We start from the raw sequence: 24,948 nt of genomic DNA on the forward strand, positions 1-24,948 counted from the left end.
GGGGCGATAATGAAGACAGAGACACGGTCAGAAGCAGATTCGTAGCAAGGAGGACACGGTGAGAAATCTCACGCAAATAAATGCGATTTTTTCAAAGTAATATAAGCTCAGTGTATATATAAGCTCAGAAATGTATGCTAAATAGTAGGTAAATTATCGCTTAATCAGAAAATAAGTAGTCATGTTTTTATAAATAATATAAAATCAACATGAGATTTCTTTTTTGTAATATTTTGATATTTTTTTTTGTCCGCGTGCATTGTCGAATTCAAAATAAAGAGCCTGCGCACGACTGCATAAATATGCACTTAAATATGCTAATGCCACTGGCGGCTCTTACCGATTTCTTGATGAAGGACACAAAGCCATAGCCCTTCGACTTCAAGGTTTGTGGATCGCGCACCACGCGACAGTCGCTGCAAAGAAAAAAATGGGGGAAAATAACACGAAGTGTAAACATTAAAGTGCCAAAACAGAGTTCACTAAGTCTTAAATATATATTTCTGTGCATGGGGAGCCTGTCTCTGCTTTCGAGTCGAACGGAAGTGATGGCAAACTTTAAAATTTATGCAAATTCCTAATAAAGACATCTCTCGAGGACTCCGCCTGTGTCTCCGGCTGGCCGACGTGTTCAAATATTTCCGTTCGAGTACAAAATACAAATATATTCAGTCTGTGTTTGCCGTCTCAGGCGTGGGCGTGGGCGTTGGCGTCGGAGTGGGCGTGGCTCCTTGTAATTCGGAAATTAGAAATCTGACCTCATGCTGGAAACTTTTTATTTATCTTGCAGTTTGCGAAGGGCAGCTTTTGGATTTGAGCTGCCAAGAAGCCAGTACGCACGGTCATCTCATCGCTGGGCTTTAAGATAACGATAAAGTTTTTGATGAATTTCTGCCTTCCGAAGCGTGATTTGCTCCCCCAATCTTTAGGCTTCCCTTTTGCGAAATCGAACTGCGCTCATTACAGTGGCGGGATAAAAGGACCTGCTCGTTTTGGTCACTTACAGTAGTGACCCGGTGCCACTTGTGCCAATTGGCCAACTTCCGACTTGGCGAGGGGGGGGCCCCAAATTGATTTCCCCCAGCGGCTGTACGACTTCTCATTTGGACAATTGGGGCCTCGACACCGCACTAAAGCGGGCTGCCAGGAAACTTTGGCAATTACCCCCGGTCCGGCAGTTTACTTTTCATTTATGAAGCATAAACCACAGCGGCGGCAAAGTTGGCGACGCTGGCCGGCAACTTTTTTTATGATTATTATAAGTAAAACGCTCAGCTAGCGAACGAACCCGTCGGGCATTTTGGCCAGGCTTTGACTTTTGTTTTGGGCTCTTGGCTGTGGGCTGTGGGCTTCGGCTTCTGGGGGCTTGTTGCCAGGTCTTATTAAATATTCACACGCGCCGCGCATTTAACAAAACGAAACAAAATGCGCTGGGACCTCCGACCAAAAAAAAAGAAGAAAAAAAAGAATATAATGCCAAAACCAGGCAACACCAAGCCGGGCAACAATGCTCCGCAAACCAAAAAAAAAGAAAAAACCCAGAAAAACAAAGCCAAAAAAAAGGGCAAACAACGCCAGGCACGCATAAAAGTTTTGACAGCCGGAGAGGGGACATCTTGATCCTTGGGAGCCGCACGACCGAATCCCGGCGACTTTGTGCGTTAAGCGTTTTGACATGTTGGCTAGCAGATCGACTCCGGCTCCGGGTCCGGGTCCCAAGTATAAGCCATAAGAAATAAAGTTCTTTAAGCCGGTCCCATACCAACCCAGCTCCTCTCCCTTCTCCCATCCTCCTCTCGGAACCTCCAACATCCTGCGCAGATAATCAGCTGGCGATGTGGGTTGAGTTTTCGGGGGGAGTATCGACGATAATGATGTCAGCGATAGCTATCACAAAGGTGCCAAACGATTGTTCAATGGCACTGAAATGCGTAGCCATCGATACGGTTGTCAACAGGCGTGGTGATTGGAGTGGTATCGCTTTTCTATTCCCGACTGAGGTTAGCTGGTAAATGTGCTGTGTTTGTTCTATTTAAAGCGGACTTACTCGGAAATTCGAATTATATTATGGCCTACTTTTAGACACCTTCCCTAAATATCATATTTAACTGATGCTACACGAAAGTGTCGAGAGCATTTGATGAAAGACATGACCAGCTCGTTAGCGAGTCAGAGAACCCTTTAACCCAATCAAGGCCAGAGTCATTAGAATGATTTTGTAATTATTAAAATTCAAATTGGCCATCGGCTGGTGGATGAGCAGAGCAGATTGCTGATAGACGGAGTCCTTCGCTTCGCGGTTCAAACAAGCGGCAAATCCGAAAATCAAATACTTTGGCGTAATTTTTGATAAGCCGCCGCAGGGCCTCCTTTGTGGGTGGAAGAGGAGGTGGAGGAGGAGGAGCAGGTCCTCCCAGGAGACGGACTAACATTTTGACTCGAAACTTTGCGATTAAACAGAAGTTAATTAAGCCAAGTTTTTGATGCTGTCGTTGCCACGGGAGAGGAGGTGGGTCGTTGGTTTCTGGGTGGTAAGTGGTTGTGGGTGGCTAGTGACTTTGCCTTTTCATGCCGAAAAATAGCAACTTAAATATTTGAATGCCCCGACTTTTTGCCTCACTCCCCATCTCTCATCTCAGCTCTGCGAGGCGACACTTACAGACAGCGAAAAAGAGTTCGGCCAAAGTGGCATTTGCATAAATTCATTTTTTTTCCCATTCAGTTATGAATTTTTTATGGAGTAGCGACTTGCGAGTTGCGAATTGTGAGCCGCCTCCACACGCGCCTGCCAATAATCAGAGAATGTGTGACAGGGAAATTGTCGCAGAAAAAAAAGGGGAAAAAAGGGGGAAAAGGCGAAATAAAAGCTGCAGAATTGGGAAAATGGGAAAAAGGCAATTCCAAGTTAACTGGCAAATGGAAAATTTGCATTTTAATACTTACGAGATTTCGCCGAATGGTGTGAATGCTTCGCGCAATTGCTGAGTTTCAATTTCTGAGCTCAAGTCGCCGACAAAGATGTGGAATTGTTCTGCAAAAAAAGAGAGTGGGAGTGTGTGTCAAGTTGAGTATCGGGTTTTTTACGCAGATTTTCACAGATTTTCACTGGGACTTTTTGGAAAAGGGTTGATGCCGCTGGCGCATCATGAATCGCACAAAATATGCACCAGATAAAAACGCAAATCAAAAGGGAAACTCAAGTCATGCGCTTTTATTTCGCAATTTATTGCCAACGCTGACGCTTCACTTTAATGCATATTCATACGCAAAAAAATCTCTAAGAAGCAGAACTTTCTCATGTATAATTTTATGCTGCATAAGCAGAGATAAGTTAATTGAAATCACAAAGGAGCCGCGCAGATTGATGGGTTCAAATGGCTGGGCGAAAGTGATGACAAAAGTTGCCGAGTTGCCACGGCCACCCACGCTGTATTAGTTTTTCAGATGCGTCGCGCAAAACTTTTTGCCCACTGTGTAGCTCTTATGCTGCCACGCCCACTAGCCCCCCTCCCCACCGAAGAACGTACCCATTAATACTAATTAACCCATTCATCTAAGTAAACTTTCCACGCTCGAATCTTCTGGCCCCATCAGCAGGCCAAACATCGTGTACACATGCACAAACTCAAAGCCATGCGCTGTCATGCAGGCTGCACAAACACAAGTGCAGTGGGTGGTGCCACCACCCCACCCAACAACCACCCATCCGCCAGCCAACCACCTTTCACTGCACCGCAAAACACTATGAGAGCTTAAGGATCTAGCAGACAAGAAACTTTGAGCATTGAACAACTTTTTACGATCTCTTATAGATTATATTTATTTCAAAGAAAACTGCATGGATTAATTCAAGGAATAAATATGCCAAACTATATTAAATAACTCATATCTGTGTATATTTATTATATTTGCTATCAAATGTAGAACCAGATAGTTTAGAGTGTACGCTTATACAATAAGAAGCTCACATGCAAAGCAAACACACGCACACCAGCACGAATCGCAATCATTTATTATTATTTTTGTGTGCTTTGTCTCTTTGGCACAGAAAAAAGTCGCGAATGCGAAGGAAAGTAGGCGAATGGCACATCCAAAGGCAGAGTGGGTTCACTACTCTGGGTGGCTTAGCGAGTCCTGGTGGTGCTCGTTGCCGTTGTCCTTCGTGCGCTCTTGTGTCAGCTCAGTAGTTCGGTTGAGCCCAGCTCAGCGCTCAGCTCCGCAACTGGCAGCCAAGACTTGGCGCAAGGCGACGCACGTGGGGTGGTAATGGGTTAAGGGCCAACGCTGCAACGCTGGCTGTTTTTTCGGGGGTCAGCCCAACAACGCCCCTTCCCATTTGTACAAACACAAGAACACACACACACACTGTGAATTCTTACCCTAAATAATTAGCACTATTCAGCTGGGGCCCACTGACGACTGCTACTGCTACTGCGACGACGACAACATTCGAGGCTGACAACGCCGCTGGGCGTGGCCCAGACCCACCCATCGCCCACCGCCCACCGCCCACCACCCAACGGCCTTGTCTGCTGCACGTGCAGAAATTAACATTTCCGGTAATTTTGCGAAAATGAAAAGCAAAGCGAAAAATTAACGGCAACGTCGTCGACGCGGCCGCAGCGCAGGCAAAATGCGAAATGCGGAAAGCTTTTGTGTTAAATAAATATTAAAAGGAATTTCCCAGAGCCAGCGGAACTGATGGTGAAAACGTTAAGGCGCGGCATATACTGGGTACTGGGTGCTGGGCGGGCACTGAATAAGTTGATTCGTTCTGACTGCGGCCTGTTGGCCTTTTAAAAACACAAGCCAAACGAGTAAATCTCTGCGTGTTCACGTGTACACATATAGCAACGGGGGTAGCACTGAGAGAAATTACCAAGATCAATGGTAGTTGATGTTAAAGTAACTCTTAATGCTGAATGAGTTGTTTCTAGAAGCCATAAAATCATACAGCTTTTCCGCGCAGTGCTTGCGTTTGTGTGTGCGTGGCCACTTTTTATTTAATTGCGAATTGCGTATACGCCACCGTTAATGAGCCCATTGTAATCGCAGTGGCGGCTTAGTACATTGAGGCGGCTTGACTCGGCTGAAGTAGTTGGGGTTATTGTAAATCAATCGTTCCGGCCCTTTGCACACGGCTGGCTCAAAGGTGAAATGCTTTCGCCTGGTTGGCCAAAAAGGCGCAAAAACACTGGCACGCAACTTGCCCCGTAACGTGGCACTCGCCCGTATCCGTGAGATACGTTCGCCGTGTGCTGTGTGTGCTGTGTGTGCTATGTGTGCATGTGTGTGCGACAGACAAACGTGGCAGCCACTAATTGCAGTCAAAGGGCCGCTTTAAATTTGCACTGAGCCACGGGGCTCGATTGGCAGTTCTTCTGGCCCCCATCTGCCACGCCCCCCAAGCTGTCAGCCGCCTTCGGTGTCAGCATGTCAAGCGCGATGGCAGCTTTTCATTTCTTTGCTCCACTCGTTTGCTGATTAAAACGGTGCGTATGTAATGAGTTAATTAAGTTTTTGCCATCGTTACAGTCGCCCACTGTCGTTGCCGTTGTCGTTGTCGTTGTCGTTGTCTTTGCCGTTGTCTTTCACACACGTGCCCATAAATTAATCATAAATCCTTGCTAGCTGCACGGCAGTTACAAGTGTTTTGTATATTTGCCGAGGACGCACCTGTCCCTTTCCGTTCACCTGGCCTCCTGCCCTCCTGGCCTCCTCTCCTCCTGACTGCCCTGCCTCACTTCACCCATCAACCTGCCTGACTTTCTGGGCGAGAGCGTTAACATCGGAGTCGCCTTTGGACTAAGTGTGTCAGCAGTGCCTCCTGCCACACCTCCCTTTTGCCATTTGATTAAAGACGGAAGCTACTCGGGGCGTATACCAGCGTCCATGTGTGTGTGTGCGGCATTGGAACACTGATAAAAATCTCTTACGCAGTTTCATTAGCTTCAATACGCTTAACTTCTTTGCCCAGAAAGCCGATGTATATGTAAAGTTTCGAAGAAAGTCTATATATGATATATATATGATTTGGTGCATATTTCTTATATTTATTTCTCCCAGTGCATAACTATCCACTCTTACTTGACTCGCCTGCTTCGGCTGCTCCTGTTTTGTTGGCTTTAGTTGTTGTAAATTTTATGTTATCCGCTTTCATTGTTTGTATGCCTTTATTTATGTTACCCACTGCCTGCTGCCGCTGCCTTGCTTTACTGATTTGCCGTTGTTATTTATGCGTTTGTGCTAAACCTTATTTCCTGTTTGTCTTACATAAGCTGCAGCGCTTAATTACACGCAACCCCATCGAGGACACGATTCCGGCCTCAACCAGGATGTGGTGGGCTGCCTTGCTGGATGGCTGACTGGATGGCTGGTTGATCAGCCCCCAGGGAGCGAGGAGTTGCTGCCCACGGCCTTGTCTTGCCGAGATGTATGTGTCCCAGTCGCATCGATCCGTGGGCCCCTAATGTTTTATTGACCGGCCCGGCAATCTCATTTCGCAATTCACTTTGTAAGCGACCACGCGGCGTATGCGTAATGGCAATTATGAACTGGCCCCAAACTAAGTGGGCAGTGCATTAAAGCTAAAAGCGTTTAGCCGGCGGTCAAAAAACCACCAGCTGACCGACTGCGCACTGATATCATCCCGCTGTGACAGTGAAAGCCCCAAACAAGCAAAACAATTTGACGCCAACAACCGCAAAACGTGCTGGCCGCCCCAGCATCCATTCACATTCACATTTACATTCAGATACATATGAACCCAGCCCGGATGCCCGCATACCCGGATACCCTGGATACCCGCCCACAACTTAACCCAAAAATTGATGAATATGTAAGCAAATACGGGGCCCAAACACGCAGCGGGCTCCCTCTGTCATGTATACGTACATATATAAAAAAAGGATCAAAGTCCTGAGGCGCGTTAATTTTCCCAGACGTCAGCAGGAAAAGTTAGGGCTGCCCTTCCCCATTCCCATCGCCATTCCCATTCGCATCCTTCGTCCTGTGAATATGAAGGCAGGCCCACAAATTATATTGAAATGTTAATAATCCAGTTGCTTAGACGTGCTGTGCCATCCCGGGATGTCCGAAAAGGACAACTCAACTGTGAAAAGATATTTACATGGAGATTTGTATGCCGCTGACTTATGACTTTGATCAAGGCCGTCCCCTAAAACCCAATCAATGGGCTCGGCCGCTCCCTGCCGCATTTATGTGCTCTCGAGAGTCACTTATGCCCACAATTTGGCACTGCGGTTATCTTGGGGCTGCCCAAGTTCTGCCAAGTATACATCCATATATTGTATGGGGTGGCTCGGCAAATCTTTAAATGAAATTTGCTTGGGGGGCAAATCAGGGCGCATTATAAAGTATAATGTGCTTTTAATTTCATTCATTTGCATGAAATGGCGAGCAAAGAACGCAGGAAAGCAGGCAGTGGGCCCCGGCCAACTGCTAAGTGGAACTAAAAAATCTAATTAGCGCCGGCCACTGCACGAGTCGACTTAAAGCAAACTTTGCGCTTTAATTTCATCTTGATTACGTCCTTGCAGCGACGTTGCAGCTGCAAGCGCCTGTTTGTGCAGCAAACTGGCAACAGAGAGCTCCCAACTCGAAAGCCAATCAACTTGACTCGCTAATGAAACGCCAGTCACTTTAAGGATTGCGAACTTCCAGCCCGCTGTCTCTCTCTTTTGACGCCATTAGACGCCGTTGCCGCCTTGCCGATGATAATGCTGATTTTTAATGCTGATTACCACAAGCTGCCAGGCCGCAATCCTTTGCCACCATTTTGTGCCCATTCTCGCCACGAATCTTTGATAACCGAGCTCTCGGAGTCAGCATCATTTCCGCAAGTGTGCGTGGCATTTAAGTTGCCACTTAAATGAGTCCCAGTCGCTGGTGTATTGTGTAAGTGCACAGAGAAAATAAACGAGTTACATGAATGAATGATATTGGCAGATTCATTCAGTAACGAAACGAGCTTTTCTAACAAAGTTGCATAACTTATGTCTTAGATAAAGGGAATACAGTATAAAAATATAAGCTAAATTTCTTTCTCTGCATAATTCAGGTAGCAACATCATTGCTTTGGAAAAAAGAGAGTGGGTAGCTTGGGTGGTGCTGCCTCATCAAGTTGTCGCGTCGCGCAGATCAAATGAAAATTTCATTGTGTTGTGACTCGCTTTTCCTGTGTCTTTGTGTCTGTGTTTTCGCGTGGGTCCTGAGTGAAATTTGCGCGGAAATTCGCCACCTTTTCATGTTTTCGTGACTGGCTTTGCCAACTTTTGGGAGCAGTGCACTGCCGCCGTATTGTTGTTTGTGTTGCCACCGGCGGCGGCGGCGTTGGCGTCTTCTGCGCTCGTCTAACGTGTAAAACAATGACTCATTAAGACTCATCTAAATTCTAATGAGATTCAGTAACTATTAAAAACAAAACATGACAGAAGCAAAGGCAAACGCAAATGCGGCAAAAGGGTTGCTGCCCCCGGGGCCACAAAAACCCAGTGCCACCCCACTCAACACACTCTAGTCAACCACCCAACCACCGGAATCATCAGCAACCCCAGCAATTGCCGACTCTCTTATCAGAGGACCTCCAACTCAAGTCCTTTTTAGTGCTGACTGTGCGGAGTGCTTGAGTTTAAGTGCCGACCGAAACTTAAATCATTTGTATGCGACTCAAGCGCCCGGCCTTTAAGCAAATGTCAATAATTTGATTTAAATGTGGCAGGCTCCCACATTCCGTTTGCAGATCGCGTGCAAAATTCGCATTTAAATGCCAGTAGCCTACTCTGCCTACAGCGGGTATTTTTCGATTTTCCAACTTCATGGGGTTTGACACAACGCAGCAGCAGTAGCACTCGGAAAACCCATAGACGACAACGAATTTGCGTAGCCGGGAATCGAAAAAAGGCAGGACAGGCCAAGAAATGCAGCAAGGTTGAGTCCGGAGTCCAAAGTCCGAGGTCCAAAGTCCTGAGTCCTGATTCCTGAGTGCCGAGTGCCAAGAACATGTTGCCTTTTAGCTTGGCAATCTCTACACGCAGAGCCACTGCGAAATGGAAATTGCGTGTGTTCCGGCCTAGAAACAACAAAAGCAGCGCTGGCCGAAACAAAACAAACTTGGCTTAAAGGCGGTACACTGGCAGGAAATGTGGCCACTTGCTGAACAGCTAAAGGTTAACAGCTTATCTGTTTAGATTTTAAGAAGTATTGTAAGAAAATCAGGAGGTAAGCATGATTAATATTACTTTAAAAGTATTGATACATCATTTCTCTATTAATGAGCCAGTTTCAACGAGTAATTTCTCTTTTAATTCCACCATAATGAGCCAACTTCAACGAGATATAATTACCCAAATCATCTATGTTTGATATCATTGATTTCAAAATTCCATCTACTGTTTTGATAAATATTCGAAATAATTTTCTATCCGTGCTGCTTCGAAGCCCATGTGTTTGCATTTGGGTCCGGGTTAGTTAGTTATAACCCACGCACACAGACGCACAACATGATGTAGTCTATTGCCATGCCCCGCAACCCCCGGTGAACATTTAACGCTGCTGTAAGCGTTTGTCAAAGGGGGTGGAACGGGTTGGGCTGTGGGGGTTGGAAACACAAACCAAACCAGCGCCCAGCACCCGGAAAATGTATCTGTCGTCGTTGGTAGCACATGTTAGAGGTAAACGCGTCGCAGGTGCGGCAAGGAGAGGGGATCCCCCCCCCCCCCCCCACCCCCCGTGTGCCAATCTGCATATTTGTCGGGCGCCACGAAAATGTAAAGCAAGTAAAAACCTGGGTCAAATTGCGGTTACCGTTTTTATTTTCCGCCGTTACCGGTCTTTCGTCCCTTTTCCGCTTTCATTACACTTGGCCAGTTCCAATTTTTGTTTGCGCTGTGGGCGGCTTGTATATGCGAGTAAACAGTAGGTGTTGATATATCCACACTTACGGGGCATTTCCCTCTATTTCGTAGTGTCACTCGTTAGTCCGTTGGCCCGAATCGCTGTCGTGGCTATAGTATCGTAATAGTGGCAGTGATACTCCTTTTTTTCCCCTTTTACCCAACTCCCCAACATGACTTGTACATATGTATGGTTTAGACTGGAATAGAATGGGGTTCGCTGGGCGTTGGAGTGTTAATTGTAAAGTGTATGTGGCTCCTTTTTATGGAAAAGCCGGGCAAGTGACTTCATTTAGTCTCGCACGTTTGCAGTTAATTAATCTGGCCCAAAAGACACAGAAAGGCGTTCAAATGGGTGCCGAATAAGATCATTTCAAGGGGTGGCCTTATAAGTAAATTAATGTATAATAGCCATGAACTTGAATTTCATTAAAAAGGTACACAGATTCATTTAATAATATCTTAAATTCTGACTAAAATCCCAACTCCGCTGAGGCATTTACCATGGTAAAAAACAATATATGCAACGCACAAGACGACGAGCGGGAAACTCAAAAATCGTCGCTGAATGAAATGTTGAAATTGCACAACCCGCGTCTAGCATTTGGCTAACACATACATGGAAAAGCGGCCGGCAAGCTGACCGACACCCCCCCTTCCCCTTTCCCTACCCCTCTCCCTGCTCCCTCTTGCAAACCTTGTTACCTTTTTTTATTTGTAGAAAGCTGCGCAGCTGCTGCACTTTATTTCAGTCACTTGCTTTCCATTTTTTCCGAAACTCTCGCTCTTTTTTGTGTTGGCCACGAGTGGCTTGTTTTTGCCATGTTCCCCCACTTTTTTCACTGTGCACATGTACCTCTGTGTGTGTGATTGTGTGTTGGTGTGTGCCTGTGTGCTTGGCCGCTTTCTGTGAAGCCCGCTTTTGTGTGCAAGTGCGGTCATTTAATTTCGATTTGTGTTTTAGATTGTTTTGCGTTGCATTTGTTGATTTTTGCCATTTAAATAGAAATTTTTATTTTCTACACGTTCCCATGGCCGTGGCCCCCAGTTTTGGATTTCGGTTTGGATGGCCAGCCGGCAGTCGTCGCCAGTTGGCCCGTTTTTTTTCCAGCCTGTGTTGTTTTGGCCCGACGTTTTCCATCTTTTTTTTTCTCTCTTTTCTTTTTTTTTTTATTAACGCATGTCCATGGGGCATTGGCAACGCGAAGCAGCGCCGGGCAAATTGGATTTCTTTTTTCGGACATTTGAAACTGACGAACGACGAGCGGGGACCGGAGACCACGGATGTGCGGCATCAGCAGGGACCTAACTCAAAATATATGCAGCTACCATGCTGTCGCAGCCTGCAAACCAACCAGCCACCCAACCACCCACCCAACCAGCATCCAAACCACCCAACTAGCCAGCACCACCCCGGCTGCACCACCGTTTCTATTAGCTACGCGCATTCATAAGAGCGGAAATTTAATCTATGCCACAGTCGCGTTCATTTGCCCACTTCTTTTTTCGATCTCGCTCTGTTTCGCTTTTGTCAATTTAAAGCTGCCGGCAAATGCTATCAACTCGCAATGTTCGTTAAATATTTAAATTGGCGCAGAACTAATGAAATAAAACCAATGCGCGAGCGATGTCAGAGCGATTCCCAAGTGGCTTCAGTTGGTTAAATTTGTGCCGGCTGCTTGGTTCGTTGGTTGACTGGATTCGCATTCGCATTCGGTTTCGTTTGGTTTGGTTTAGAGGTCTTTAATGTCCCTGGGGATGTCAGCGGGTTAAGGGGTGGAATTTAAACATATCCCAGTTGCTGGGAGTTGGCTAATAAGGGGGATTACTGTAACGCAGCGGTGAGGATTTTACAATGAACAAGTTAGACAGCTTTCGAATCGAACAAATTATAAATAAATAATCTGTATTGAATGTGAAATTTAACTTTTCTGGGCTATTTATGTACTAAGTAAGTATCAGCCTTTGCTTTTCTTTCTATCTTACGTGATCTCTTTAACTGCTTAATGCCCAAATTAGTGCAGACTTTTCGCAGTGTAGGTGGTTGGGGGTGTTCAAAGCACGGCATTCAGCTCACGTAGCATCTTGCTTTAAATGCTTAAATAGAGGCAAAGCCAGCTGAAAATCAACAATAACAAACGAGCCACAATCCGGCAGGCACATCGCACGCTGCGTGTGCGAGCAGCCCAAAAATTGGCATAAATAAGTAAAAGCGGCAACAGCGCCAAAGTCAACTTAGACGTCGCCATATTGCGCATACGACGCGTGTGCCCGTGTGTACCCGTGTGTGTGTGAGTGTGGGTGAGTCCTCTCCCTTGCCCACGTGTGTGTGTGAGTCCTGTTTGTGTATTTACTCAACTGCTGTACCCAAAGCGCACTTGAGTGTGTATCATCATCAACATCAGCTGCTCTTCAGCCACCCAAACCAAGGCAAACCCAACCCAGTGAAACCCAGGCAAACCCAGTCAAACCAAGCCAAACCGACGACCAGCAGGAGCAGCAAAAACCCGGACCAAGTTGAAGTTGCCGACTCCGGCGGCAGCACTAAAGATACAATGCTGCAGATACAGCCAGCAGAGTCGTGCCCCACAGGACATTCCCCCCCCTCCCTGCTCCCCTTTGCATTCTGTGGCCACTACACTGACAGTATCTTTGGATGCTTAACAACATTACAAGCTGACTTATGGAAAAGGGGCAGGGAGTTGCCTGCAATTTGACTTGACTTTTACGTATCGTCAAGTACTTTTCTGGTTTTGCCCACTCGGGGGACATTTGTCAGTCGAGAGGCGAATTTAATTTCTACCATTTTCCGAGCGATGTCTGCGCTCAGATATGAATTGCAATGAAAGTCATACTCGACATGTATGTATGACGAGACGAGATATCCATATTCCGCATTCCACTGGCTCGTCGTGGTCGGTCTAGTCTGGTCAAGTCTGGCCAAAAACGGCAGAAGGGCAAAACTCGTTTTTAATATGCAGCCTGCAGTGGGCGCACACACAGCGTATGCGTAATATTATTACAACTGCAGCAGTAGCTTCAAATGAAACTATTTTCGGGCCCTCTTTTGTGGGCGTGTGGCACACACACAGTGACACACTGAATTCATTTCGCATTTAAATTGCTGTTCAGAGAGCAATTAGCCGAAATTATTGCTGCTACGTGTGCATCGTCACTTGGCATGCCCAAATTAGTGGCGCCCGGGCCACCATGGCGAATGCTTAATATGCGAGGCTGAGGGGAAAAATGGGGGAGGCCAACAGAAAAAAAAAACAGAAAAACAGAAAACTGCTGATTTGCGGTTTGCCAATGCCCAAACGATGCGAGTTCCGCAACCACAACGAGATTCCCAATAATTTACCAATAGCCCGGCCAAAAGGAAAAAAGTCGGAAAGACGGCAGAATTATGCCAAAACAAATCAAGCAAATGAAAATATCACAGCCACAAAATCAGGGCAAGACACACGCAGCGCTGCACAGTGGGTGGCATTGGGTGGTGGCTCGTGAATGGTGGGTGTTCGGTGTTGGTGGTGCCACAAATGCTGTGCTTAATAGGCATCAGCTGGGTATTAAGTTGTTGTTTTTTGTCATCGTCTTCGCCGCTTCTTGGCAGCATGACAACCTTTTTTTTATGCCATTCCTGCAGGACGAGGGGGAGAGAGAGGAAGTAAGTCCTGAATCTCAGTCGTTTTGACAGGCGTTTGCCCTTGCCTGTGAATTCAACAAACAATTTGCGGAATGCCATTAGGTGACGCCTATTGCTGAAATTATCTCTGGCTTTCTTGCTTTTTCTCCTTTGTGAAGCGCAATTTCAATCACCTCATCTTTTGTTAAACTCCAGACCTGGCCAAATAGGCAATAACAAGTTGACGGCGGTGGCGCACAAAGGAAGCCCACGAAAAGTATTGCCTACTTTTGTGGGCGCACAATGTTAATGGGTTTTATTGTGAGCAGAAAAGAGGTAATAGAAAGGAATAAAATCCGAAATAAAATCCGAAATAAAATCCGCAATCTCTCCCTTTAAAATCATCATATACCCATAAGCCTTGGATTGTTTTCAAATCATTTAGGCTGTTTCTTATTCAACACTCTCGCCGAAATTGCATTAAAACTTTGACCTTACAGGGGGGGGGTGAAAAATAGGAGCGCAAAGCCGAAAGAAAAAATTAAAAATTAATAGCAACTGTCGAGTGCCAATGGAAACCACAATGCAGCGCACAACTAGAAACACAAGGCAACAAAAAAAAATACAAAATAAAAAGAACAACAAGAACTGCGCAACAAAAACTAACCGACTAACAAAGTGTAAAAAACTATTGAGTGCTGGCGTCCCAACACTTCACTTTTGCCCTTCCCCAACCCTCGATTTCTGCAACTAACAAAAATTTCTAATTTAAAAGTTTTACGCCCAACCGCCGACGACGAGCAACGAGCGGGCCAAAAACAAAAAGTGGGCGGCAAATGAAGGCAGCCGAAGCTGGAAAATAGAAAATAGAAAACAGCAACAAAGACACAAAGACACAGACACAGACATGGACGGCAAATAAAAATGCAACAAACACAGCAACACAGGCACACACACAGACACACACACGCGCGCAGATAATGCAATTCCCGCCCAGGAAGAAAGTGGCTAGCTGCAATTTTGTTGCTGCCGACTTCGTCCTGCTTTCGTCCTGCTTTCGTCCTGCTTTCGTCCTGCTTTCGTCCTGCTTTCGTCCTGGCTATGTCCTCGTCATCGTCATCGCTTCGTCCTCGTAGGCGTTGTGTTGTTCTTGCCCACATCGTTAGCAATGCTCATCGGCAACATTTCGTCAGCTTCCGCTGGTGGGCGGCTGGGTGGAGTGGGTGGTGCTCGGTGGTTCCTGGTGGCTTCTGGTGGCTTCTGGTGGGGCGGTGGGTCAGCGGAACAGCCAGTGAGTTTGCGGCGGTTGGAGGAGCGCGTCATGCGCGTTGGCCATCCTGCGTGGGCTGCAATCGCAAAAGGCAAAGGCAAAGGCACTCGCTCCTCCTCCATCTTGCCAGCCACTATTTTTATATGCTGGCCCAGTCTTTGTGGCACTCGCCCCCGGGGTTTTTAGCCGGATTCGGTGGTGCCACGGTGCCAGTGGTGGTGGTGGTGGTAGTGGTGGCAGCGGTGATAGTGGTGGTAATGGTGGTGGTTTGGGACGAGCGTTTGTCATTGTGCATTACTTTTGGCATGCATCGCGACGCGTTCTCTGATGCAACAATGTTGCACGCCCATTGTTGTAATTTGTTTGTTGCTGCCCCGTTCGTTGGCTTACACTTGGAAAAATTAAAGTTCCCCGATTATCATAGCAATATTAAAGCCGAAGCACACTTCTACCAATATTGTTGAAACTTTATTAAAATATATAAGTGCTTGAGTTAGCTTCGCTAGTAATTTCTTAACGTTGCTGCACTTTGCTTTCAGTGATCGCTCAAGGTTTTTCACTTCAAGAAATTTTACGATGATTTTCATTTTCATATTCGAATCGTGTGCTCGTGTGCGGGTTGGGAATAGCTTGCAAATCGAATTATATCTGCTGCCACAATGTAGACAACGCACAAGGCCGCACTACAATGCCTGCAGTCTCGTCCTGCAACTCGTCCTGCATCTCGTCCTGCAGTCTCGTCCTGCAACTCGTCCTGCAACTCGTCCTGCATCTCGTCCTGCATCTCGTCCTTTTTCGACCTTCGGCCTTTGCTGCCCTTTGACCGCCACTTTGTTGTGTGTGGCTTGCGGTCCTTTCTTTAAGCTGGGGCTCCGAAATTACCTTACTCTGTGAAATGGGCTGCCGAAAAAGCCATACTTTTATGACCCTGTGTGTCTGAGGCTTCATATTTCATTTTTATATGTGCTTTTTAATATGTGTTTTGTCGCGCATAAGGTTGACATTTTGACACACTAATAAACATAATTTGCCCATAAAATACACTTTATTGCGCGCGCCCCGTATCAGCCATCAGTTTGGATTCAAGGATTCAGGGATTCAAGGATTCATGGCGTTTGTGCAGCTCCAGCGGGCTAATGCCGATGAGCGACAGTTAATGACAGGATATGCGGGGCAGATAGCGTCAGACGAGACAGGTATAAAACCCAAATTAGGCGCTCCTGGGTTCACTGACCAACCTTTCGACCAACGTCACTTGCCCGCGTCTCGACTTGCATAATTAATTGCCCGTTTAATAGGAAAGTTCGCCTCTCTCTCACTCTTGCACTGCCTGGAAATCACATTTTGCCATTTTGCACACAGACATTTTGAAATATTTATTAGCAACAGCTTACGAGCGCCATCCTATTTTCCAGCGTTAAGTAATTTCGTTATTTGCCAAACATGCCCACACAAATCCCGACGAGCCACGCCCTTTGATGCCATTATCTCATTCGGCGGGCTTGTCATCTCGTTAAGGATGCCTATTATAAATTAATTTTTGCCAGCCGTGGCTTTTCCTTGCCATCCTTATCGCCGCCTTTATCACTCGCAGTGGGCCCGCACCTACTGAGTGCCGAGCATGTTGCTCCTGTTCCGGGCCATGTGTTGGTTATATGACTATATAATTTTTTGATTTAACGCAGAAGCTGCTCCTGCTCCTGCTGCTGCTGCTGCTCTGGCAATTTTTCAAAAAAAGCAACACCCTCATACTTTTATTTTTGTTGCCCTGCTGTAAAAGTTGAAAGTTGTGCTGGTGCCTTGCCGCACTTCCCGCTCCGCATGTGTGACATTGATGCGTTGTGTGAGCTGTTTTATTGTTATCATTAAAGCGTGCCTCAGCCCATCTTGTTTGACATGTTGTCTTTGTCTTGGCCCTGTGCCTCCGATTCCACCAATTCCACCAATGATGCGGGCTGGCTCCTCGAGGCGGCCTCAACAAGTTTGACATGCCACTGGGTGGGGTGGGGGATGAGATCCCCGGATCCGAGATCCCATTATGATTAAAAATTGCTCTGCCAGGGCTTATCTTTTGCGGCTGGCTGCGATCATTAATGAAGCAGAAAGTGATTGCCCAGGGCCATGATTAATTGGTGGCTAAAATACAGAACAGTGATGGGGACGAAGGAGTATAATCAAAAGAAAGCTTCATGCTTTTCGGGTGCTAACTGCATTCCATTCATCAACGCTTGCCAACCGCAACGAGCAGCTGCTGCTTTGGGGAAAAGCAGGGAAAAGCAGGAAAGCGGCAGCAGATGCATTGGAAATTCAAATAAAATTTACCACAGTTTCTCGTAACTTTGTCAACGATGCGCAACATGACGCTGATGTCTGCCAGACATCTTGAGTGAGGGGAAAGGCGGGCGGAAAAGTCCGGGTGGAGGGGGAAGGGTTGGGAAAGTGGAAAAAGACCAAGACCTGCCAGCGAATTGCAATTTGCAATTTTATGGCAGCGCTGCTGGGAACACTGGCAGTGCGACACTGGGAAAAGTGTCCTTTTGTGTCAATTATGCAAATGCCATTAAACGAACTAAATGTATTCCCTTAACATCAAATATGTGCAATTTATAATTAAAACCATACATCAGAATGCATCATGTTTCCAAGAAACGAAGCTATGTACCAATAAATATTCGGACAGTTATAAATATGAAATGCAACATGCTTATGATTATATTAATGCTAAAGTGTTGGCCCTTTTCTGCCAGTGCAGCAGAAGCCGCCGCAGTACAAAACAAACCAATTTAAATTTTCAGCGAAGTCGGTGGATCGGCGGTCGGTGTTAGTTTGGATGCAAAAACACAGTTAACGGGAATGAAGATGGGGAAAAGCGTGGAAAATCAGGAAAAGCGGGAAAAGCGGGACAGACGGAGCTGGCGAAAAGCGCAACAAAGCGTAGCTGACAAAATCAAACCGACAGGGCCAGCGAAACAAAACGCTGCAAAAAGAACGAGCTGAAATATTCGCAATGACAATTGAAAGTCGGAATTGAAAGTGGGTGGCTGTGCAAGGTGGTGCAGGGTCATGGGTGGCTGGGTGGTTGGGTGGTGTGTGGTTTTGGTGATTGTGAGGGCACAGGGTGGTGGTGGCTGTGGACTGGCCAAACACTCAATCAATAAATTATGCTGCCACGAAATATACAAATCAGCGAACGGGGAAGTGTCGCGGTTGCCACAAAGTCAGGGGAGCATGGAGGAGCTGTGGGTGGTGCTGGTGGTGGTGCTAGGGTGGTTCTGGGGTGGTTCTGGGGTGGTGCTGCTTGTTTGGCTGGTCACGCGGCAGCTGCAGAACAAAAGGCCATGCCACGACCCAGGAGCCAGGAGCCAGGAGCAGCGAGTGACCCAAGCGGCGCACAGACGGATGTGGCTTTGTGGCTTTTTGTGCGGTCGCTGCTGCTGCTGCTGCTTCTGCCTCTGCCTCAGTTGGCGGCAGGCACCGCAGCTGCTGTTAGTCATTCGAGGAGGATCCTGTTGACGATGGTCATGGCCGGAGAATGACCAAGATAGCACCATCGCATGGCCAACAACACAAGCAGCAGCCGAAGGCAAACAGGGGTGTAGTGTGATGGGGGGCTTGTTTTCAAAGGGGGTCACAAACGTGCTGGCTAAGTTGCCACGAGAAAGCTTAAACAAAATGAATTTAAGTTTCTAAATTGTGGTAACTAGAAGAAGAGAAAAAATGGGGAAATGCATATTCCTATTCCCCAAACGCCCATTGAACTTTCACCTCCATCTGCAGCAACACCACTAATCTCTGTGTGGATACCCAAGGGAAGCCCCCTTAAGCCAACACTGAATGGTAACCATGGCCACCCGGCTGACATTGTCAAATGCGTTGACTGCCGGCTGCATTGTGCCCGGTGCCACGGACATGGCCTGTTTCTGTTGCTGCGTCCAGTTGCTGTGGCTGCTGCCACAGCCTCCAAACAGGCGCCAAAGACAAAGGCAAAGGCGCCCAGCCACCCGTACGGCAAAATGGCTGCCCAGCTGACCCCCGGCTGACCTCAGCCCCAAACCCACTTCCCAAACCCAAGCCCAAGCCCAAAAGCGGACTTTAAAGCCGCTGCCAGACGGAACGGCTGAACGGCATCGATTTTTCCAACAGGAAGAGCAGCAGACATTTTGCATGTGAGTCTGACTGACATTTAAAATGCTGTGTATAAAACATTGATCATGATTGACGATTGCGAAATTACGAGCACTGGGATCCGCATGTGGATGCTGTGCCCGCAGGATAACAAGCACAATGCTGCCACCATATGTATTTGTATTTGTATTTGTATTGGTGTTTGTATTGGTGCATGTGCGTGTTATGATGGCCCGCCAAACATTTTTATCTGCAACGCCGCTCCTGGGGAAAGTATTCACGTTTTGTGTGCTTTTTGGCAGACTCAACTGCAAGCTATATACTGGGATATTGTGCGGGGGACTTTAAAAAGTTTGGATATCGGAATGAAATATAATAAAGTGAATATCGAAAGCAGTAGAAACCTACTTATGTATGTTCCAGTCAGAAACCTAAGCTTCATAACAACAGGAATCAAGATATTCTGTATTATATTATACATTTTTAATCACTTTTATATGTTATCCCTTTATAGGGATATCCCTAAAGAACGTAAAGCTTTTAATCATTCTCAGCACACAAGAGAAGACGGAGATGTTACACGCTTTTCGACTTACTGCCTTGGCTCGCCTTCAAAGGCTACTTGATCGATATTTGTAATCGTCCTTTAATTTGCACCCATCACGCACACAACGCACCTGACCAGACCGCAGGACCTCCTCTGTCACACCCCCCTCCCCCCAAACACCCTCCACCTGGCGTTGTCCAGTCAAGCGGTCCATTGTCCCCGCTGTGACTGTCATGAAGTCCAACAAAGCGGAAGCTGTAGGAATTTACCAACGTTTAAACTTTAATGCCTGCTACAACAGTTTTTATTCCTTCCTCCTTTTCTCTTTCAGTCCTTGTTGCATGTGAGTGTTGGTGTGTGTGTTGGTGTGTGTGTGTTTGTGTGGGCTTGAGATTTTTTTCCCAGCCTGGATGTCTCTTTTTTTACGCCCTTCTCCTCGTCATCCCGCTGCCCGCTCCAATTGAACCTAATCCGGCTGCTAAAGTATTAGCTACGTAGTTGTATGCTCATCCCGGCTGTCCAAACTGCCTTATGCTGCTTTTGTTGTTTGCTGGCATTTAGCAAGAAAACAAAAGCAAAGGAGCCCAAGAAAGGACGAGGAAAACGGGCGGAAAATCAGGCGGAATGCCAGCCAGCTCTGGACAGGAGTGACGTTTGTAAAAAGTTTTCCCTCTGTCCAGCCAGCAGCAGCTACCAAGTGGCAGTGGAACTGCAGCGTCCACTTAATAACAAGGCATCAGCCGCTGGACGTCACTTGGCATACTAATCCATTGCCCACTGGCACCGCCCACTGAATTAAGAGGGTGCCTGTAAAGAAATGCAGCATATATGGGATGCCATATGTTGTAGTCTATATCCTGTCACACGTGGAGAAGTGCTATACTATATGCATCACCATTTTCTAACATAAAAAGTCAAAACTAATTAAATGAATGTGCTAGCTTTTCAGCTGCAGCAAACCATCTGACCAACTTTTCATTCACTCGAATCGATCATCGTGAAGTGAAGTGCAATTTCTGCGAGTGCATCCCTTGGGTATTGGGTGTTCTTTGCTGCATTCCAGCACCTTGCTGGCAGCCAGACAAAGTCGCTGCCAAAGTGGACAGCGAATGGACGGCAGGGCAAAGACATTAATGACAGCCAACATCAATGAGTGTCGGGTGGCGGTGAAAAATTAATACAAAACGACGTTGACAACCCGGGGAAAGCAAAAAACAAAAAACAAAAGGGGTCTCACTGGGGACTCCATTTCCTTCGGCAAGCTGGCAGGTGATGGTCGGCTGACTTGGCTGGGCGTCAAACATGGCAAACATGGCGTATGATTGATTTTCCAGTCGTAAACTATGGCTGAGCTGTGAGCCAAAGTGGGGGGCGCAGCAGATAAAGCGGCAAATAAGCTTCAATAATAATAAAAGTTATAAATCTTTCGGCATGGTCTGCGGAGGACAAGGCGAAGTCCTTCCAAAAGGACCACGACGACATGCTGCAACTCGGCGATAATAACAATTTATTGCACACACATACACGTGCAAGAAAATGCCGCGAGACACGATTGCAACAACAACCAATGGCGAGGACAAAGCGCAAAAAGCGAGCATAAAAACCACACAATAATAAAAATGAACAATGACAGGTTAATAGCAAATAAATGAAAGCCCATAAGGAGAAAGCAGAGCAGCTCGCTGAAGCTGGGTGGCAAAAAAAAGGCAGCCAGACAAAGGACGAGATGGCGATGGCGATGGCGATGCCAATGCCTCCGGACCAGACGACAAACTATCCCCTTGGCCTAGGCACAATTGATATATAGTTTTCAATTTTAAAAACCATTGAGCAGCTGCAACGGCGTTGTGGCAGAAAAAATGCCCAAGCTATTGCTAGGAGTAGCACGCAGCTGGCATATTTAAAGCATAATAATAACTGCAAGGGAGCAAGGACACGGCAGGACATGGTGGAATGATAATGGCGGCAAACGTACTTAACGGCCACAATAATGACGATAATGGGCGATGAGTTAGCGAGCAGTGAGCACTGAGTACTGAGCACTGAGCAGGTTGACAAAATGCACTCGGCATGCAATGCACTGCCTGCCAATAATAATCGTAATCATCATCATCATCATTATCATTATCATTAGGGAGCAGCGTTAGCAGCAGGTGCAGCCAAAGGACATTCGACATTCGACACTCGCACACGAATCGGTCTTTGTGAGTGCCAATGGAAGCGGAAAATGCATTAACTCAGCAGCAGACGCCGAACTGAATTTATACTCCACTTTTAAGGCAGCTTTTCCCACTCGCCAATTGTTATGCCGAACTACGTCTCTGAATTCATCAGTCCAATTATGGGGCTCTTAATGGCCACTCCAACGGAATTTATAGTGTTTTCCAATATATTCAGGGTTTTGCCCGGCAAAAAGGGCCACCCAGTTTAAGCTGTAATTATAAAAAATGTATGTTGTCTGTCGGTAAACATTTAATATGCTTATTTATTCAATTACATTCGAGCAGAGTGCAAAAACTATCGCTGCAGCCAGAAACATGAATATGCAAATCGTTGAAGAGCGAGAGCTAGGAAACAAAAAAATTGGTAGATAAAATAATATAAATAATTTGCATTATGGCAGCGCAGCTACAGTGCAGCTAAATGGGCTTCAAATTCAGCCATAATCTGCACAGCTCGGCGCGCTCAATTTTATTTCACTTTATTTCATAATTTAAATATGCCATATTTAATATACGATAGGTGTCGCAAGCCGCCTGCAAGCGGATTAAATTCCGACCCGCCACATTTTATTAAATTTTCGCTCGCCCAGCGCGTAAAGCGCCACAGCGACAAAGTGAAAAATCGATCACCTGTTTAAAGTTGGACCACCCGAGCCAAAAGGAAAAATACAAAAAAAAAAGGAGAAAAAAGGAGAACTGGGAGCACAACAATGGCCAGGCTACTTGGCAGCTGTGCCAACGCATCAGTCAACGTCCTTAGCGTCCTTAACAAAGGACGACATTTGCCGGTTGCGACACTCGGACAAAAAGTGTAGCCACTTTATAAGCCAAATGCAACGGCTGCCTTTGTCTGTTTGCTTACAACTTTCGAGTTGCACATTCTTGTGTCGTTCGCTTTTGGCAATTTGTTTCTGCATCTTCTACAAACGGATTCAATTGAAAATTTCGGCAGACACTCGGCAAATTTAAAAACAAATTTGCCGCAAAGCAACGCCAGCAAACTTGCGAAAGAAACTTTTCTTTCCTTCCACAGTTCTACTACAGCTCCACGGTTCTCCAGTTCGATTTTCAATTCCCTGTCTAGGAAAAGCTGGTCAAGTGTGGACGTGCGTTTAAATGTTACGAATACGCCGCGTTGTCCGCCGCACTTCACTGGCTCGTCTTGTCTTGCACTTTTCACTCCGACCGTGGGTCGCACACAAAAAAGCGAAGAAACAAAACAAAACAAGAGCAGCAGCAGACAGACAAGTGCCACGCCCCATTCCTGGTAACCATCCTGGTGCCCATCCTGGTGCCCATTCCTGGTATTTACATTGCCACCCACGCCGTCTGTTTGCTTTTGCCACGAGTGTGTTTGCCTTTCGTTTAGTCAGAATGCCAACTATGACAAAATCGAAGAATCAGGGAGTCCAAATCAAAATCGAATCGAATCGAAACGAGTCGAAACGAGTCGAGTCGATTGACTGAGCCAATGCCAGTGTGGAAATTGTCAATAATTTCAAATTGATTTCTATTTGATTTAGCAGGGCAACAAAGGCAGGCGACACCTTTGCTTCTATAATTGTGATACTGATAGGTGATAGCTGATGTGTGTGGGCTATTCTATTCTATATTCTTTATATGTTTAGAGGCAAAGTGAAAACGTAAACTTTGACAAGCACGCGGCCAACGTTGTGGGGGCCAAATATCATTAGACAGCTATTAGAGGCTTGGCCGACTTTTACGACGAGACCATAAAAAGCATTACTTGAACTGCTGCTCAAGCTGCTCGTAAAACTCGTGAAATTTGTATGGACCTGCGACTCCGAACTGGAACTGGGTCTGCGACTGGGACTGCGACTGGGACTGGAGTATAGCCATAGGCGTAGGCAGGCAATAAAAGCCAATCGATAAGTGCCCAAAGTGTTGGAGGACTCGTAAACAAATGGGCCGAGCCCACACCTCAATGGGTAACGCTCATCCATCAGCGAATCGTCAAGGGAGCTACCCAGTTTGGGTTACGAATTTATTAGCTCGCCCATCAACATATCGATTATGACAATTACGCAAAGGAAAACTCGAATATTAATGTGGCCATCAAGCCTTGGAACATAATGATGGCCATTCGAAAGTCCTTATATAGTAACTCATCAGTAGATTCTTAAGCTTACCCTGCTTGGGCGAGATGCAGAGCACCTGCTGCTGCTGCGGCGACTGCTGCTGCGAGTGGATCTGGTACTGCTGCTGCTGCTGCTGTTGCACCACCACTGCCTGCTGCTGGGCGGCACAGACAGCGGCTGCCACCGCCTGCTGCTGCTGATGGTGGGCTGCTGCGGCTGCAGCGGCGGCTGCTGCGGCGGCCTGCTGTTGCGACTGCTGCTGCTGATGCGACTGCTGCTGCTGATGCGGCGACTGCGACTGGGGATGCTGCTGCTGCTGCTGGGTGGTGACAATGGTCATCTGCTGCGACTGCTGCTTGCCGTTGGGTGGCTGCTGCTGCGACTGCTGCACCTGCTGCTGCTGCTGCGGGGGGGCGGAGGCCTGTTGCTGCTGCTGCTGCTGCTGCTGGAGGTGCGTCTGGTGGATGGCCAGCAGCTTTGTCTCGTAGGGTTTTCCGTGGGCGGCGCTGAGCGTCATCTGGGCGGTGGCTGGCATCATCAGCGTGGGCATGGCCAACATTTTCCGGCTGGTGCTCAGTGGTGCTGGTACTTTTGCGGTGCGAAATTTGCACGTTCTGCGGTTACACGCAGCTCGCTTTAATGCTTAATGAAGTGCCTGGCGCCTTGCAGTTGATGATATAAATAAATTGTGTTATAATTTGGCTAGGTTCGGGTTTTTTTTTGTTTTTATTTTAATGGCCGCCTTTTTTGTGTGAAACCGCACCGTTGTTGTTGCTGCTGCTGCTGGCGATGCTGCTGCTTGTTGTTTGATCAAACGATTTGATGCATTAAATAATTTCTACAATTTTGCTAATTTGGGAAATGCTGCCGTTTTTGTGGTTTTCCTTGACGTTTGTTCCGCTTCGTGTTGTTTGTGGTTGGTTTTAGTTTTTATAAAAAATTTCCTCTTCGCTAGACCTTCACTTATCACAGACCAATGAATTTTGTTTTCGAAAAGTTCATTTGGTTTTTTGAATTATGTTTCCAGGCAGAATCCCCAGCACTCAAGGCAAGTGGATTCCCTTGGTTATAATTTTCTATGGAAATATTAAAGCACACAATTCTTTAGCTTGACGAAATATTTGCGAAACGAAAAATGGAAATTAT

General features: G+C 46.7%; 1 protein-coding gene across 3 annotated transcripts in view; it reads right to left on the reverse strand.

Annotated features, from left to right (window-relative positions):
• Nucleotides 1–24,948, reverse strand: part of LOC122621258 (oligouridylate-binding protein 1A) — a 56,532-nt gene that overhangs the window by 12,727 nt on the left and 18,857 nt on the right. For 2 of the 3 annotated variants that reach the window (XM_043799069.1, XM_043799071.1), the window contains exons 2-4: nt 23,854–24,878; nt 2,944–3,031; nt 341–416 (exon numbers count right to left, since the gene is read on the reverse strand). In XM_043799069.1, the coding sequence (XP_043655004.1) occupies nt 341–416; nt 2,944–3,031; nt 23,854–24,361 (672 nt within the window). In that variant the 5' untranslated portion in view covers nt 24,362–24,878. The remainder of the gene's footprint in view (nt 1–340; nt 417–2,943; nt 3,032–23,853; nt 24,879–24,948) is intronic. The other variant, XM_043799068.1, reaches the window with a different exon arrangement.

This window comes from Drosophila teissieri, chromosome 3R, assembly GCF_016746235.2.
Source record: "Drosophila teissieri strain GT53w chromosome 3R, Prin_Dtei_1.1, whole genome shotgun sequence".
NCBI classification, from domain to species: domain Eukaryota; kingdom Metazoa; phylum Arthropoda; class Insecta; order Diptera; family Drosophilidae; genus Drosophila; species Drosophila teissieri.